We start from the raw sequence: 18,957 nt of genomic DNA, 5'->3' as shown, positions 1-18,957 counted from the left end.
TGAGGGCTGCAGATGCTGGAGATCAGAGCTGAAAATGTGTTGCTGGAAAAGCGCAGCAGGTCAGAAGGGCTTATGCCCGAAACGTCGATTCTCCTGTTCCTTGGATGCTGCCTGACCTGCTGCGCTTTTCCAGCAACACATTTTCAGCTCTGATTATAGGTGAATGGCAGGATTGTCCTGTGGGAAGAGATTAGTTCGTCTGGATCTGAATACTCTGGATTTTAGAAGAGCGAGAGGGGATCTGGTTGAAACATATAAAATTCTAACAGAGTTGGACACACTAGATGCAGGAAGAATGTTTTCCCCAGCTGGGAAATCTAGAACCAAGGGTCACAGTCACAGGTTATAGTGTAGGCCATTAAGGGCTGATATGAGAAAAAAAAATTTCACTCAAAGGGTAGTGAACCTGTGGAATTCTCTACCACCGATAGTTTTGAAGGTCAAGTTACTGAATACATTCAAGAAAGAACTAGATAAATTATTAAATATTAAAGTTATGATGAGGTATCAGGAGAAAGGGGGAACATTGGGCAGCAAGGTGGCTCAGTGGTTAGCACTGCTGCCTCACAGCTCCAGGGTCCCAGGTTCAATTCCAGCCTCGGGTGACTGTCTGTGTGGAGTTTTCACGTTCTCCCCGTGTCTGCATGGGTTTCCTCCCTCAGTCCAAAGATGTACGGGTCAGGTGAATTGGCCAAGCTAAATTGACCATAGTGTTAGGTGCATTAGTCGGACGGAAATGGGTCAGTGTGGGTTACTCTTCGGAGGGTCGGTATGGACTGGTTGGGCCGAAGGGCCAGTTTCCACACTGTAGGGAATCTAAAAAAAATGACATTGCAATAAAGGATCAGCCATGATCACACTAAATGGAGGAGGAGCAGCTCAAAAGGGCCAAATGGCCTGCTCCTGCTCCTAATTCCAAAATAAAAGAGTTTGAGTAGCCCTGTACCCTTAGGTAATGATATGAACGTGACTGCATTATTTGAAGCAAAATGGGTTATTTTTCCTTTAGAGAAAACCCCTCCATAGCTCTCACCTACCCTAAGTACCTCCCCTGCACTCACAACTATGTTCATCCCTGGTCTCTTAGTTATAGTTAAAGCTTTAATTTGATCCATGACATTTTCCATTTGAGTTTCCTTTTCAGACTCATTTTTTTACATTTTCTAGTAAATCTCACAGGTTTTGCTCACAACTTCCAGCATTCTGAATAAATGTGGCCCTGTTTATTTACAATGGAAATACTTCAGTTTGGATATTACCAGCTGTCCATTCCTCACCTTGGCTACTTCCTATCACCCTCCCACTTTCTTAACCCCTTCAACTTTATGAGGGTGACAGAAAAAAGGCTTTGATTTATTAATAAGTCATAATTGACAGCTGATGTTGTTAGGTAAAAACAATGACTGCAGATGCTGGAAACCAGATTCTGGATTAGTGAAGCTATTTTCTCCCCACCCCCACCCTCCTCTAGCATATCTCTCCAGGCTCTCTGGCCTTTATTCCTGGTGAAGGGCTTTTGCCCGAAATGTCGATTTTACTGCTCCTCGGATGCTGCCTGAACTGCTGTGCTCTTCCAGCACCACTAATCCAGAAGCTGATGTTGTTGCCCACCTCATAGCTGCAATCCTTTGATCTTCACCATGGGTTCTTATTACAAAAGGTAGTGAGTGTTTAATTTCTCAAGATGTCTTTGGTGGCTTTCTCCACAGGAATTTTCTGTTCAGATATTTATCCTCCTCAGCAACTGTTCAGCTTTGTGGTTCCTTTGACTCTCTGCTAGCCTGAAAATTGTACCAACAATATTTTTAAGAAGTGGTATTTTGGGTTCTTCCCTTTTCCAAAGGATTTCAGATCTGCTTCTTGATTTTCAATACTGCCACCATTTTGTAGGCAGTTGATCCCATTACTGCCATCATCTTTTGTCACCTGGGTTTTATGTCTCCATCTAGGAGTTCAGGTTCAAGACAAACTGAGGAGAAAGCAAGTCAAGAACTGTCTTCAGGATTAGTCTGCTTTAGAACTCTGATTGCATGTTCACACTAAATATTAGTTTACGTGGTAATCTGAGATATACTAGCTCTAAACATTATTAGAGCTAGTATATCTTCAATCTCTCTTCTCTCTACAAATCACATGCACACCACACTTTGCTATTTATGCCAAGGAGGCTTCAGGTGGGTGAGGGATTCATGTTTGGGATTGCCCCCGATGCACACAGGACTCCCTTTCCTGCCCACACGCAACCCATGCAGTGAAAGATGCTCGCCATTTCTTTGTCTACTGCAGCCAAATGAAAATTCGAAGCAGACGCAACTGTTGTGGGCGGCATGGTGGCACTGCTGCCTCACAGTGCCAGAGACACGGGTTCAATTCCCGCCTCAGGCAACTATCTGCGTGGAGTTTGCACATGCTTCCCGTGTCTGCGTGGGTTTCCTCCGGGTGCTCTGGTTTCCTCCCACAGTCCAAAAATGTGCAGGTTAGGTGAATTGGCCATGCTAAATTGCCCGTAGTGTTAGGTGAAGGGGTAAATGTAGGGCAATGGGTCTGGGTGGGTTGCTCTTCGGAGGGTCGGTGTGAACTTGTTGGGCCAAAAGGCCTGTTTCCACACTGTAGGTAATCTAATCATCTAATCAACTCAGGTCCTTAAGTGACAATCAATTGACTCAAGATCAAGCAGGCTGCCTGACATTACCATAACATTAGTCAGGGAGATGGGGATGGGTGAGCAAGCAGCAGACTGGCCTTCTCTCTTTTATGGAATCCTTTTTCAAATACATTGGTGCGGTATATTGAAATCTGCTCAAGAGTAAGGGTGAATTGTCCGTGGTCAGTCTGTATTGACACATTCAGCTGATTATCCCTAATCTGTCATTAGTGGCTTCAATTGCAGGTTCCTGAAAGTGGCCATGGTCACTCACAATCTTCCCAAGAGGTGGCCAATTAGGAAGCATCCCAAGAAACTCTAAACAATTTAGTACATCCACAAGACCAGGGCGGCAGGAGCCCTGATCCGGCCCTTCCATGTCTCCATGACCCAGTCTATAACTGTTCAGGTCACTAACAGGAACATCATATTTGGTATGTTGAAACATCTGACAGGAACTCACTTGTCCTGTTAAGTAGAAGACTTATATTTCTATAAGGAGAAAATGAGGTGTACAGATGCTGGAGATCAGGAGAATCCTAATGAAGGGCTTATGCCTGAAATGTTGATTCTCCTGCACCTTGGATGCTGCCTGACCTGCTGTGCTTTTCCAGCAACACACTCTCAACTTATATTTCCGTAATACTTTTTATAACTTCAAGACATCACAAAACAATCCATTGTCTGTGAATTACCTTTTCCAAATGTAGTCACTGTTAGAAAATGTAGGAAATGTAGGAACCAATTTGCACAGAACACGGTCCCACAAACAGCATTGTATAATGAACAGACAGTCCAATATAGACAAATAAATATTGATTTGGACATTAGGGAAAAACTCCAGATTTGCTCTAAAAAGTGCAATGGATCTTTGTCTGTTTAATGTCTCGTCTGTAAGAAGTTGACTCAACAGGAAAATGCGTATTAATGTGTACACTGCAAAATTAATACTGCGTATATAATTTATTTACAAAGGAATGCCTTATCATTGTAGAGTGTGATGAGCTTGTTGGATTTATACAATGAATGTAAGCATTATACTGGTGGAAAGACAAAGCAAATCCTTCTTGCTGAGGAACAGAGAAACCGGGCCCAGTAAATCCATCTAGGGTAACAGTACAGTATAGGTGTAACTGTGTCAAAGAATAGTGAATGTCTAACTGTGTGACAAATTTAATGTATCAACAAAAGGTGTGACTCTGTGTTTAAATCTAAAATAAGATCTAATGTTGTACATATTTTTCTGTTCAACCTGTTCAAAGACGATATTACATACCTCTGGAGCAGGTAAGACTTGAACCCAGGCCTCCTGGCTAAAGGTAGGGACACGACCATTGTGCCACAAGTGCCCTTGAAGGTCTGATATTGTAATATCCAGCTGCTTATTTAAACAGAAGATGCACAAAATAACTCCAGCAGCAAAATTAATTTGTTGAAAAGTTCATCCTTGATATTTTTCAAAAATTACTGAATATCAAGGTGTTTGAAGATGTTCTAAATAAAAGGAATGGTAACCTACCTGATGTTATGGAATTAATAATCAAGAGTCCTGGACTAATACCTTAAAGACAGAGTTCAAACGGCATCACAGCGCAGAGGGAATTGAAATATAATTAAGAAATCAGGAATACAAAGTTAGTCTCAGTAATGATGATCATGAAACCATTGCATTGTGGTGAAACCCATCTAGTTCACCTATGCCCTTTGGGAAGGACATCTTCCATCTGGAACATAGTCAAGACAGAGTGCCCTGGGAGTCCTCAGCATTGATTGTGGACCCCATGAAACCTTACTGAGTACAAAACCAAGGAGATTCTGATAAAAAGTTGTATTGGACTAGAAATATCAATTGTTTTTCTCTACATAAATACCGCCAGACCCTGTTGAGTTTTTCCTACACTTTCTGAAGTTATGCTAAATGTTTGTAAAGCATTGGTTGGCCAGCAAAGGTATATTGTGGCAACTTCAGAAAGCTAGTCAAGGCCATTGAGAGTGTGCACAAATGTATCATGTTGGTATTAAATATGCAGGACTTACTGAGAGAGAGCAGAGAATGTGGAAGGAGGAAATTAATAAGTGCTCAAAAATCATGAGTTAAATGGTAGCAAATAAGAAAATAATATTTTCAGTGACAGGTTTGGATAACTTGAGGATATAATTAAAATGATTTTCCAAAGAATCAGAAGCAGCACAGGTCATGTATTTTTTGTGCAGCAATTTATGATCTGAAGGAAGCAGGGATTTGAGAGAAGGATCAATTAGATATTGTTTCAAAAGATCAGTAAAGACACATGGTTTCTTTCTGTCCTGTATTAGCCAATAATTCTGTGAAATAATTCAAGGGCATGAAAAGGATGTTCTGATGGCTTGAGAAGGTTACACAATTCTAGGACAACCTCACCAAACATTAGTCATTAAAATAATGGGCAAAATGGCACATTTTCTTATTTATTCACTTGTGGGAGATGGGTGTCGCTGGCTGACCAGCACTTACTGCCCATCCCTGGTTGCACTTGAATTTAGTCGTTGGCTAGGCCATGTCAGAGGGTAGTTGAGAGTCAACCCATTGCTGTAGGAAGATGGTAGATTTCCTTCCCTTAAGGATATTAGTGAGCCAGATGGGTTTTTCAACTGTTGACAATGGTTTCATGGTCCTCAGTAGATTTTTAATTCCAGATTTTTTTATTGAATTCAAATTCCACGTCTGCTGTGGCTGGTTTTGAACCTGGGTCCTCAGAACTTTAGTTGGGTTTCTGGTATTCACGAGAATACCACAAGGTCATCACCTCCCTCTACAGGACCTTATCCAGGACATGCAGGACATTAGTCTATCTCATCCATTAAAACACAAAGAAAATTGTTTTCAGGTTTTATTTATTAGAAATTTTATGTTGTACAGGTAATGCAACACAGCAAATCTATAATTCTGGGATGTGGCTTTCAGTATTCTTCATCATCCATTTCATCCTCCAGAGAGTCTGCTCCAACCTCCTCATAATCCTTCTCCAAAGCAGCCAGGTCTTCGCGTGCCTCTGAGAACTCTCCCTCTTCCATCCCTTCACCCACGAACCAATGGACAAATGCACGCTTGGCATACATCAGGTCAAACTTGTGATCCAGGCGACACCAGGCCTCAGAAATGGCAGTTGTGTTACTCAGCATACAAACAGCACGTTGAACTTTGGCTAAGTCCCCCTCAGGCACGACAGTGGGAGGCTGGTAATTGATCCCAACCTGACAACGAGAGAGAGCGAGGGAGAGAAAAGGAAAGTAGTATCAGACAAAACTAACACCAATAGCGATTCATCACACAGAAAAGGCCAAATACATACAATAATGTGTAGTACAATCTACCATTGTTTTAAATTAAAATACAGCAACAACAAAACAGAATGGTGTTGGAAAACAAGTCAGCCAAACACTAAGGTCATCAGGGTAGAGGTCTGTCATTTAGGGTATTGAGCTGATTGCAATAAACAGCACGAGTAAATTCAAAATTAACAACATAAGCGAACATGACGAGTTAAGGCTCTTCATACAACAGCCTTGTATAAATATCATTTTTTTAAACTTTACATCCAGTTTGAGTGAATGACTAATCATTAACACGTTGAATGCTCGATAATGACTCCTTTATTAACCAATTTTGTTACCAGATATTTTTATCCAAGAAATTAGAAAAGAGGTACATCAACTTGCACATTTGGTTTAAGGGGCTGTCAGGAATAAATAGAATTGGGATTGTACAATCTACAACAAACCAGATACTGAAAGTCAACTGGCAGCACCCACCTTTCATTCAGGTTACGGCAGTCACTGGCATTAATTGTGCATCTTGAATTGTTCTGTGACTTTGCCAGTTGGGGGGCACATAGGTTTCAATCTCTGTGGGACTATAGTTACACCTCTAAGACATTTGTTGAGTAGTTATTATAAATCTGACAACTTGATGATCTCGACATTTTACTTCCAGACTATCAAAAAACTACTGTGGGATTTGATCTCTCATTCACTGGATTATTTGCCAGTATTTTACTGGAGTCTTGGCCATCCAGACTGGGTCCTCTACACTCTACAGACACTTTACTAATAAGCAATTCAGGAGAAAGCAAGGAATGCAGATGCTGGAGATCAGAGTCGAGAGTGTGGTGCTGGAAAAGCACGGCAGGTCAGGCAGCATCCGAGGAGCAGGAGAATCGTTTCATCAGGAATGAGGTGTGTGGGCTGGGGGGCTGAGAGATAAATGGGAGGGGAGTGGGGCTGGGGGGATGGTAGCTGGGAATGTGATAGGTAGATGAAGGTGGGGGAGAAGGTCGGAGAGGAGGGTGGTGCGGATAGGTGGGAAAGATGACGGACAGGTCAAGAGGGCAGTGCAGAGTTGGAGGCTTGGGACTAGGATAGGATGGGGGGGGAGGAGAAATGAATAAACTGGTGAAATCCACATTAATTCCGTGTGGTTGCAGGGTCGCAAGGGGGCGTTCTTCCTCCAGGCATCAGGTGGTTAAGGTTTGGTGATGGAGGAGACCCAGGACCTGCATGTCCTGGAGGAGTGGGAGGGGGAATTGAAGTGTTCAGCCATGGGGTTGTGGAATTGGTTGGTGCAGATGTCCCAGAGATGTTCTCTGAAATGATCCACAAGTTGGCGTCCTGTCTTCCCAATGTAGAGGAGACCACATCGGGTGCAACGGATACAGTATGTGACATTGTGGAGGTACAGGTAAATTGCTGTCGGATGTGGAAGGATCTGCAATTCTAGTCTAATTAGAGCTACGTTGACCCAGACAGGTTTATATTCAGCTTCAGCAAGAATACAATTCAGTGACTCCTTTGAGTGAAGCCACTCACCTTGAACCCAGTGGGGCACCAGTCCACAAATTGGATCGAGCGCTTGCTCTTGATGGTGGCGATGGCAGCATTGACATCCTTGGGCACCACATCTCCTCGGTACAGCATGCAGCATGCCATGTACTTGCCATGGCGGGGGTCACATTTAACCATCTGGTTGCAAGGCTCAAAGCAAGCATTGGTGATTTCCGACACAGATAACTGCTCATGAGAGGCCTTCTCAGCAGAAATGATGGGTGCATAGGTGACCAATGGAAAGTGAATACGAGGGTAAGGGACCAGATTGGTCTGGAACTCTGTCAGGTCTACGTTCAAAGCCCCATCAAAGCGCAATGAAGCAGTTATTGAGGACACAATCTGGCCAATCAGTCGGTTGAGATTAGTGTATGTGGGACGTTCTATATCTAGGTTCCGACGACAGATATCATAAATTGCTTCATTATCTACCATGAAAGCACAGTCAGAGTGTTCCAAGGTAGTGTGAGTGGTGAGGATAGAGTTGTATGGTTCGACCACAGCAGTGGAAACCTGCGGGGCTGGATAAACAGCAAATTCCAGCTTGGATTTCTTCCCATAGCTGACAGACAAACGCTCCATCAACAGAGAGGTGAAGCCAGAGCCTGTGCCTCCCCCAAAACTGTGGAATATTAGGAAACCCTGGAGGCCAGTGCATTGATCCGACTGGAAAGGCAAAGAAAAAGGTTTAGTCAGTCAATGTGAACATTTAGCATTGCAAAGTATTCCCACCAGCCAGGAGGAAACAAAAACAAACAGTAACTCCCACTACACTTCACTTCTACCAATTCCCACAGTGTTGAAAATCTTGTGAATTTCACATATTTCCTGTGTCATGAATTTGAAGCTGACAGATCAGCATTTAGAATGATATCATCACTAACCAATTAGATTTTTGAATTCTTAAATTCCAGTGCTAAACCAATTATATAACATACACAATAGTCAAAGCTGCAGTTATTCATTTAATTATCTTGTATTTTTCTTTAATTGAAAGGCCCATTCCTCAAAGGCCATGGTGTGCTGGGTGTATCTTCTGGGACTGCATCAACTGAAGGCAGATTTTTCAGTTTGAGCGGGTACTGTTTGCACAACTTCAAAGGATGCCTTGGCAACATTCTGTGTCATCCTACATCAGTTGTTTATCCTCCAGCCTTTTTTAAAAAGGCTGGAGGATAAACTTATAAATATTGAAACCTGGAGGAGGAGTAGGCCATTCAGCCTTTTGAGCAGGCTTCACCATCCAATATGATTGTCTCATTCTCTACCTCAATGTCATAATCCCACTTTCTGCCCACATTCCTTGAAGCTTTTAAAATCTGAAAATATATCTATCTCTTTCTTGAATATATCCAGCGACTTCACTTCCACAGCCTTCTGTGATAGTGAACACCACAGGTTCACTACCCTTTGAGTGAAGAAGTTTCTCCTTTTTGTCAACCCTAAATGGCCTGCCCAAATCCTGACTCTGTGATCCCTGCTTCTAGACTCCAAACCAGGGAAAACATCCTCTCTGCATTTAGTCTGTCTAACCCTATTAGAATTGTGTATGTTTCAGTCAGATTCCCCCCTCATCCATCTAAATTCTAGTGAATACAGGAGAAAGTGAGGACTGCAGATGCTGGAGATCAGAGCTGAAAATGTGTTGCTGGAAAAGCGCAGCAGGTCAGGCAGCATCCAAGGAGCAGGAGAATCGATGTTTCAGGCATGAGCCCTTCTTCTTCATTCCTGAAGAAGGGCTCATGCCCGAAACGTCGATTCTCCTGCTCCTTGGATGCTGCCTGACCTGCTGCGCTTTTCCAGCAACCCATTTTCAGCTCTAGTGAATACAGCCCAAGTTAAACCAATCTTTCCTGATAGGACATTCCTGCCAATCCTAGTTTCAGCCCAGTGAAACACCACTACACTCTCTCTACTGCAAATATATCTTCTCTTAGGTTCTGCAGGCAAAAATGCATGCAGTACTCCAAGTGTGGTCTCACCAAAGTTTTCTGTAACTGGAGTAAGACATGAACACAAATCCTCTTATATTTAAAGTGTATTTACCATTTGCCTTCCTAATTATTTGCTGCACCTGCTAGCCTATTTCCATTGACTGGTGCACAAGAACAACCAGATCCTTTGTACATCCACATTCTCCAATATGTCACTCTTAAAAATAACGCTCTTCCTTACTGTTGTTCACGTGTATAACTTCACATTTAGTCATGTTGTACTGCATTTGTTATGTGGTTTGCAGTTTGCACACTGAAACAACTTGTCTAAATCACCTTGAAGTTTCTTTGCTTCCTCCTTATCCCTCACAATCTCACCCAGGACTATATTGTCAGCAAATTTGGAAATGATGCATTTGGTTCTCTCATTCAGGCCATTTATATATATCATGTGTAGGTAGTTTTCCCATGTACTTGTTGTTCTTGTCATTCTAGGCGGTAGAGGTTCTGGATTTGGAAGGTTCTGTCAAAGAAGCAGTGCAACTAGTGGATGGCACACATTACTATATGTCCCAGAACGTAATTTATAAAATTATGTTAATTTATTTTCTATTATTGGTCCAATATTGTCCAAACATAGTCTGTAGATTTCTGCTAATAAAGCATTTTCATAGGAAGTCATAGCTAGGCTCATCACTTGAAAATTGGTCCTGCTGGGGGCTGTTTACCTGAAAAGAAACAAGATATTCAGCTGTTCAATATTAACCACACCATGGTCCAACAAATAGTCTGCCACAGGGAGAGAGATGTGACAGATCCACATTGATCTGTGCTAAGTATGCTCTGACATGAAGGGTGATTCCAGCCATCCCGAGTAAAGAATTGAGAGAACAACATAGGAAATTGTGACAAGGACTGAAGGAGAGCACAATATGATGCCAAATGTAGTACAATGGAACATCTGATGACCAAGGAAATGACACAATCCTTAATTGGAGATGAAGAGCTGCAAACAGGTCAAGAGCCTAATGTGTGCTGACTAGTTCATGTGACACTTCCTTGCACTCCCCATCCCAATACTAACCAACTTTCGGACACGGTCCAGGACCATGTCAATGATTTCTTTTCCCACAGTGTAATGTCCTCGGGCATAGTTGTTAGCAGCGTCTTCCTTTCCTGTGATCAATTGTTCTGGATGAAAAAGCTGCCGGTAAATCCCCGTCCTGATCTGGTCTAGAAGAGAAGAAGGTAACAAAGGATCCTCAACAAATTGAAGCACTACACAGGATTGTGCAACACCATTGAGCACAAAGGGACTCAAGTAGGGAAATGTGAACTGAGTCTCTTTGGTAGGAATAATAGAAGATTGTAATTTCTTTATTGAATGTTGGTGTCCTCACACATAAATCAAAAAAGTTAATATACAGGCACATCAAGCAATTAGGAAGGCAAACAAAAATAATATTAGTATTATTGTGAAGGATTTTGAATACAAATATAGGAATTCTTGCTATAACTGTATAATACTAAAAAAAAAAGCAGCACAAGCCAGGTGCTCCGGTTCCTACCACAGTCCTGAAGAAGGTCTATGCCCGAAATGTCGATTCTCCTGTTCCTTTGATGCTGCCTGACCTGCTGCGCTTTTCCAGCAACACATTTTTAAGCTCTGATTTCCAGCATCTGCAGTCTCACTTTTTCCTCCCACAGTCCAAAAATATGCAGGTCAGGTGAATTGGCCATACTAAATTGCCCATAGTGTTAGGTGTATTAGTCAGAGGGAAATGGGTGGGTTACTCTTCGGAGGGTTGGTGTGGTCTTGTTGGGCCGAAGGACCTGTTTCCATACTGTAGGGAATCTAATCTAATCTAATTTAAAGCCACCCCTTTACCATAGCCTGGGATCACTTAAAAAAACAGACTGTGTGATCCCAAAATGTTCTAACCCCTATTCCTCTATACACTGACTCAGCCTCCAGCTCCCATTGCTGTGGACAGCTGATTGATGGATTATGCCCAGGAGATAAACAGAAGGCTTCTTTGAAACATAGCAAATCAAACTCTTATTGTTCAGAACTAAGGAAGGGTCACTCAACCTGAAATGTTAACTCGGATTCCTCTCTACAGATTCTGCCAGACTGCTGAGCTTTTCCAGCAATTTCTGTTTGTGTTTCTGACCTAATTCTTCACCTGGTCGAACAGGAACAGGCATTGACCTGTGGACCTGTGGTCTGCATGGTAACCAGAAAAGGAGGTTTGACTTTACAGACAGTTCTGTTCAAAAGCATTAGATCTTCATTAACAGACAAAGATAAGTCTCAGGACATCTTCCCACCATCACAGTTAACCACTAACCTTCCTCATTCCTTACCTATCACTGAAGGCTCCAGGTCTACAAAGACAGCACGAGGGACGTGTTTTCCTGCTCCTGTTTCATTGAAGAAGGTATTGAAGGAGTCGTTATCCCAATCAGCCATCTTACTGCTAGGCATGTTCCCATCTGGCTGGATTCCATGCTCAAGGCAGTACAATTCCCAACATGCATTGCCAATCTGAACTCCAGCCTGGCCCACGTGGACAGAGATACACTCTCTCTGAAGGAAGGGCAGAGAAAACATGAAGTGGTTAGTGCGTCCTCAGTACCCCTCATTAACATATACCCTCTGCACTCCCATCCTGCAATAAAACAGCCAAAAGATAAACTCCAGAGAGAAAGCAAGCTAATGTTTTGAGTCTAGTTGACTCTTCATCAGAGGTCTGATGACTCTTCATCTAGGCTCAAAAGATTAGCTTGCTTTCTCTCCATGGACATTGCCTGACCTGCTGTGATCTCCAGCGTTATTTTTTCCAGTATAGATTCCAGCATCTGCAGTAATTTGCTTCAGAAGCCAAATCCCATGATCTGTTCAATATGATTAACATATCTCAACGTGTAACAGCAAGAATTGGATTCTCCCTGTTCTAAAGCCAGGTTGAGCCAACAGGCTGACTGTAAACCACTCCTGGGGCTGAAACCAGGCGTGTCACTGAATTTGAGATCTTCTAAGATTGCTTTCAGGGATAATTTGCCCTCTCCCCTCTGTGTGCTGACTGCCTCACACACCAGCAGCAGGGCTAAAAACATAGGGAGGCAATTTAGAAAAATAAAAAAAAGGCTTCAAATTCCTGGTTTGTCAGAGTTCTGAGAAGCCCTCCAGACATTGTGAACAAGACCTGACACGGGCTGAGAGGGTTGGGAGAGCAGGGAGTTGTCAAACCGGCTCAGCCTGTCAGCTAGGTAAAAACAATGACTGCAGATGTTGGAAACCAGATTCTGGATTAGGGCGCTGGAAAAGTACAGCAGTTCAAGCAGCATCCAACAAGCAGCGAAATCGACGTTTCGGGCAAAAGCCCTTCATCAGGAATAAAGGCAGGGAGCCTGAAGCGTGGAGAGATAAGGTAGAGGAGGGTGGGGAGAAAGTAGCCTGTCATCTCACTGTTCGCTATTCTATTAGCCAGGATAAGTTAAAGCAGACGTCAGGGTGAGGGCCGACTCTTCATGATTTTACTTTTACAATCAATTGTGGACATAAAACAGAGCAAGACACTCGAATAGATGGGCACGACACTGGACGTAAAAGTGAATTAGTCAAGGCTTTTTTGGGGGGTTGGACTAATGCCCACGGCTGATGGATTCAAGCACAGCACCATTCCCAGGTTGCCAAGGTTGGGGGGACGCAGATATGATCAGGAAAAGCTCCACTCACTCCAGAGAGGAGTCCCACTGATCACCTCAGCGCCCTGCCAATGAGGAAATAAGTCCCAGAGTGAAACAACAGCGAGACGGGGGTAGCTTTGCTCAGAAAACTGTGCCAACTTGTGGCTCTCTGTAAACACCCGACCCAGGTTTCAGCTCCCTCCGGGACCCCACTCCCTCCGGGATCCCTCTCCGGGACCCCACTCCCTCCGGGACCCCACTCCCTCCGGGATCCCTCTCTGGGACCCCACTCCCTCTGGGATCCCTCTCCGGGACCCCACTCCCTCTGGGACCCCACTCCCTCTGGGATCCCTCTCCGGGACCCCACTCCCTCCGGGATTCCCCCTGCCCCCCACCCCAGGCTCCTGAACTTACCATCCTCCCAGCCGCTTCCCTTTCCCAGCTACTGCAATCGGAAAAGCCGCCCGCCCTCCGTTAAATCGGGAGCGGCTGCGGGCGGGGTTTCCGCACCAGCCAGAGAGCCGGGCTCTCTCTCTCTCTCTCTCTGTCCATCAGACCGATCCCGGGCATCCTATGGGGAAGAGCCTGTCAAAGAAGCCTCAATTCTTAGAGGAAACTTGTCCTTACTCACACCTGACAAAGTCCCAACGGGTCTCCATGGAATTCTCTCTGAAGCCCCGATATCCTTCCCGTAGTTTGCCCAGCCCACTCCTACCGGCTAAGGAGAAGGATTATCCACCCGGGAAATTCCGTGTCACCGGTCATGGGTTTTGCGCCCGCTGATCTGAACTAGGCAGGTGTTTCGGGAGCTGGATTAGAGTTCACTGGCATTCCGTTCCCACACTCCCTGTAGCCGGCTGATGTTCTGTAAGAATTATGTCCTTTCCTCCAGGAGGCTCCTACCAGTCAGTTTCTACTGAACAAGGGTCTCCCACTCATTCACGTTGATGTTCCGTTTCCTGAGGGAAGCTTTCAAAAGAAGTGTTTGAAATGCTTCATTTGTCCTTCTCTCATTCAAGTGCCTTTCTTGAACTGGGTGAAGGTTTGCTTTGGTAGTCAGAACTCTTGGCATCCTAAACAAGTGGCCGGTGGACCTGGTTTCTGGTGACTATGGCCTTGATGCCAGTGCCATTGGCTGCTTCATGGACATTGATGTTAGTACACTTGTCCTCCCTGCTGATGTGGAGAATTTGTCTCAAACAGCTATGATGGTACTTCTGAAGGGTCTTGATGTTCGAGGTTGGTGCCCTGTGTGAGACATCTTTTAACATGGGAATGCTATTGCGCATCAGCAGACACATGGTCCTTGATGGTAGATCCCGCTCCAGTGGCAATCAAACCTGAACATGTGGAGATCCCCTACTGCTTCAGTCTTCATCTGCACTTGCAGCTGTTGATATCGCACGGATATCTTCTGCTTGAATTGCTGTTGAGAATTGTTTGGATTGCACTTTTGTCTAGTCCCTCCCCTCTACTATCATGGTGGCTCAATTATCATTATTATTTGTAAATGTGTTTGAAAGTAGAGGTAAATGAATTTTTGGTTTTCAGTTGTGTGAAGATAACTTGTATTTTGTAAGGGTCAGAAAAGTTTATCTGGCAGCTTGTGAAAGATTGATGGAAAGGTTTATATGACAGTCTGTAAGAGATTAATGGAAAGGGCCCAAAAGCAGGTTCAATACAGAAGAACTTTGACTAGCAAAAGGGCAAATTAGTTTTTACAGTCTGCAAGCCAGCGCTCGAAAGACATCTCAAGCTATTTTAGTATTTCAGATGAAGGAGACTTGGATAAGCTTTTCTCAGGGATCTATGAGAAAATGAATGAGTTAACCTATCTGTGTCTCAGGTGCAGACAGAGAAGTATATCAGGTGAACGTGCAGAAAGGAAACACAATATTTATTTTTACAGTTTATAGTATCTTTCCAAATTTTCGATATAAATAGCTTTGCTTTTTGCCTATTCTTTTGTGTAATTCTTATTGTATTGGAGATACATTTGCAACAGCAGAACTGGAAGATTCTTTATCTGCTCTCTGTCAGGAAGCACTAAACAGCCACGGGACAACAAGAATTCAAAAGATATTTACAGTGTTGATGGCTGATCTAGGGCACCACATTGCAACCATGGTCTCAGGTTAAAACTTTACACTGTCAGGACACCATAACGATTTTAAACTGCATAATTTTTTATCTGCTTGTTTTTATATCAGACACTATTCCTTTTTTTTTAAATGTCTGATGTAAAATTAATGCCTCCATTGATGTTTAATGTCACATCTTTATTATTTTATTAGTAAGTAGTAAAATTCCTCTGTCTCACTCGATAAACTTAGTAATTGGCTCTGTAATGTTTCTGGTGAACTAGTTAACTTTGTTTTAATTGGAATGAGGTATAACTGCATGTTAAAAAGATCTTAGTTGATGTTGACTAAGAAGATGAGGTGCGATTCACTCTCCTCATCTGGTCGTATCACATTTCCTTTGTCTTCCTAATTACTTGCTTTATCTGCCTGCTGACATTTGTGATTCATGTGCGTGTACTGGAGCATTTGACTGTTTTTCTCCATTTAAATATCCTGCTGCTTTTACAAATTTTTTCTGCCGAAGTGGACAAATTCACTTTTTCATTGTTACGTTTTTGGCCGTTCCCTTAACCTAATTATATTCCTTCACAGACTCGAGCCTCGTAATTTGCTTTCCTACCTATCTTCACATCATCATCAAATTTAGCTGCAATACAGTTGGTTCCTTTAATCATTAAGATTGTTAATAGGTGAGATTATACCAGGGCTTCCTGTAGCACTCCATTAACTAGTTTACCATCCCTGATAATGACCCATTTATCCTGATTCCATCTGCTGCTACTAATCCTCTATCAAAGCTAGTATCTGCCCAACATCTTTAGCTCTTATCATGAATAGTAACTTTTATTATGAGGCATCTTTCAAATGCCTTATAGAAATTCAAACGCACACCTACTACTTTCCTTTATCCACCCTGTTTATTACAAAGCACTGGAAAAGATTTGTCAAACATAATTTTCTTCCACAAAATCATATTGATCCTGCCTGATTGTATAATAATTTTCTCAATGTAGAAGCAATGGGCTAGTGTTCATCAGAATTGGAAATGCCTGGTTTTATTATAGGTGACTATCATCTAATGTGTGGCAATGGACTAAATCTTGATTTGGATAATCCTATACACCACATATGAAGTCAGTGTTGGAGGTTTGAATGGAGGCATTAGTTTTACATCACACTCATTGGTCCCAAAGACAATCGATTCCATTCTCCTCAGAAATCAAAACTTTTCTATTTGTGTCTGGCTCATTGGCATTTCTCCATATTGGGATCCAACTTGGGAGCTTTGAGGTTGCTTTATTTGGGACATCCCGTGGTGCGGGTTCTCATGTTCAGCTGGTTGTACACTATAGCCCTTAATATCCAGGAATTCTCCACGTAGATCAACTGAACAAAGCTGAATTCTGATGAACATGCTCATAGTCCACATTCCTGATGAAGGGCCTATGCTCAAAACATTGATTCTCCTGCTCCTTGGATGCTGCCTGACCTGCTGTGGTTTCCAGCACATTCTTCGACTCTGATCTCCAGCATCTGCAGTGCTCACTTTCTCCTGAACATGCTCCCTGCCAAATATGCAGCATTTTGCAGGAACCTTGGTGTTGGGAATTTTGTTCTTCCCCCTCACGATTCAGACAGTGAAGATCATAGAATCATTGCATCTCTACAGAGTGAATACAAGCCATTCAGTCCACACCAATCCTCCAAACAGCATCTCACCCAGACCTGCCACCTAACCCTAAGCCTGCATCTCCCATGGCTAATCCACTTGGCATGCCCATCTTTGGACTATGGGAGGAAATCAGACCACCAGGAGGAAACTCACACAGACACAGGGAGAATGTGCTAACTCCATGCAGACACGGGAGGAATGTGCAAACTTCACACACACAATCACCCAAGGGTGGAATTGGATTGGGGTCCCTGGTACTGTGAAGTACCAGTGCTAACTACTGAGCCACTGCATAAGATGGAATACATTTAAAATAAAAACAAAATCCTGGAGAAACTCAGCAGGTCTGTCAGCATCTTCAGAGAGAGTAACAGAGTTACTGTTATGACTTAGAACCTTGAATGCTTCTCGTTGCTTTTTATGATGCCAATAGGTTGTTCAAGTCTCGCAGCCTTAAAGAAATCGTACAAGAACATCTGCCTCGTGAACGGTGATCATCATTCTGAGACAAATGCTTTCCAAAGTCTGAGTCTTCAAAACTATAAAACTTCCTTCGGCCCTCAAAAAAAATCTATTTCCTGAGACTCAATCAATTTTATAACCAGGTTGCTACTGTCCTTTTTGTTCCATGAACTCTTAACTTTATTCATGAGTTTATCACGTACCTTTTGGAAGTGTGTATGCATCAACAGCATGACCTCCATCAATTCCCTCATTAAAAAGAAACCAGACCCAATCCCCACCCTATCTCTGTATTTCCCATGACTAACCCACCTAGCCTGTACACTATGGGCAATTTAGCATGGCCAATCCACCTAACCTTTGGACACCGTCTTTGGACTGTGGAAGGAAATCCGAGCACTTGGAGGAAAGCCATGCAGACACAGAGAGAACGTACAAAGTCCACACAATTGTCCAAGAATAGAATTGGACTTGGATCCCTGGCACCGTGAGGTTGCGGTGCTAACCTCTGAGCCACTGTACCACCCAGAGAAATTGTTTCATAGCGATGCAAGTCTTTGAATATTTTTGAAGCAGAGAGAGATTGATTCTTTTTCTGTAAGGGGATGAAAGATTACTGGGAGCAGGCAGGAATATGGACGAATCAGATCAGCCCCGATTTTATTGCATAATGGAACAAGTTGCCTCATGCTCCTCTGCTACATGGTTGTAATTTTGATAAATCTAGCCCATTTCATTTACCATTGCAAGGAATCTACAGTTTTCTGTGATGGTGCTACATACGTGGAATTCTCTAACACCTCTGGCCTTCTGAGGTCTAATTTTCAGTCCAGCAGCTTTGCCAATGTACCCAAGAAATATTATTCTCTGTTTCATAAACTTGCACTCCTTGTTCCATGTTAGACCTGCATTCTGTAGCACATTAATGACTACTCTCACTCTATAGTCATGTCATTCTTTTATAGATCTATCTATATAGTACATATTGCTGATTACCCTGTTAATAGTTTTGAATGTGCTTGATATTGACTCTGAAAGAGATCTAATTCCAAAATGTAATCTGCTAAAGCAATATGCCCAAAAGATCTAATAAATGTAGGCAGCTTTCTAGAGTTCACATCCAGAGTTAATTACTTAAAGCATCTAGTTTGCTTCACAGTTGTCTGTATTCTAACTGAGATACTGTAAAATGGCCAGTTTTTCCAGTTTTTGTACCGTGCTCCCCCGGTAAACCATAATTTCTATTGATTTGGATTGCTCCTGTTTCATTGAGGAAACTTCAAAATGGCAGCTGATGTGCTTTTCTGTTTTGGTGGAGTGCAGGTTTAGTGCACTTTTTTGTTTGTCTTCTGTAAATCACCTCACTTTATTCTCCCGCAAATGAATCCCCTGTTCTATTGAAACAGAAAAGTTGCACTACTTCCTCTTATGATTAACTTCTCTGGGTCATAAAAGGTTGAAAAGCTTCACCTGATACTCAGATTATTATCTGGTTACAAATTAATTGTCTTCAACCCTTCATATGCATCATTATCAACTAGCAACTCTGCTAGTGGGTCATGATAATCAATAAATAAATCCATGCTTTAAACTGGCCTGTTTTCTATT

General features: G+C 42.8%; 2 protein-coding genes across 2 annotated transcripts in view; one reads left to right on the top strand and one right to left on the bottom strand.

Annotated features, from left to right (window-relative positions):
* Positions 1 to 5,501: 5,501 nt before the first annotated feature.
* Positions 5,502 to 13,717, bottom strand: LOC122563340 (tubulin alpha chain, testis-specific-like). The gene is made up of 5 exons (XM_043717090.1): positions 13,546 to 13,717; positions 11,806 to 12,028; positions 10,523 to 10,671; positions 7,490 to 8,170; positions 5,502 to 5,878 (listed from the first exon to the last, which is right to left on the bottom strand). The coding sequence occupies exons 1-5, from the start codon at positions 13,546 to 13,548 to the stop codon at positions 5,585 to 5,587; spliced, it is 1,350 nt and encodes a 449-aa protein (XP_043573025.1). The 5' UTR covers positions 13,549 to 13,717; the 3' UTR covers positions 5,502 to 5,584.
* Positions 13,718 to 14,273: 556 nt separating this feature from the next.
* The window catches only part of LOC122562954 (voltage-dependent L-type calcium channel subunit alpha-1D-like), a 31,412-nt gene continuing 26,728 nt past the window's right edge, over positions 14,274 to 18,957 (top strand). The window contains exon 1 of the mRNA XM_043716257.1: positions 14,274 to 14,342. Coding sequence (XP_043572192.1) covers positions 14,274 to 14,342 — 69 coding nt within the window. The remainder of the gene's footprint in view (positions 14,343 to 18,957) is intronic.

This window comes from Chiloscyllium plagiosum, chromosome 26 (assembly GCF_004010195.1).
Source record: "Chiloscyllium plagiosum isolate BGI_BamShark_2017 chromosome 26, ASM401019v2, whole genome shotgun sequence".
NCBI lineage: Eukaryota > Metazoa > Chordata > Chondrichthyes > Orectolobiformes > Hemiscylliidae > Chiloscyllium > Chiloscyllium plagiosum.
Note: the sequence above shows the minus strand (reverse complement) of the source record. Positions and strands in the feature narration are given on the sequence as shown.

Bases quoted from the DNA above. Each gene is read 5' to 3' on its own strand.
- LOC122563340 (XM_043717090.1), bottom strand. The intron at 10,672-11,805 runs GTAAGGAATGAG...CTTCTCTTCTAG, and splicing joins CCTGGAGCCTTCAGTGATAG to ACCAGATCAGGACGGGGATT. The intron at 8,171-10,522 runs GTTAGTATTGGG...TTGCCTTTCCAG, and splicing joins TGGACCGTGTCCGAAAGTTG to TCGGATCAATGCACTGGCCT.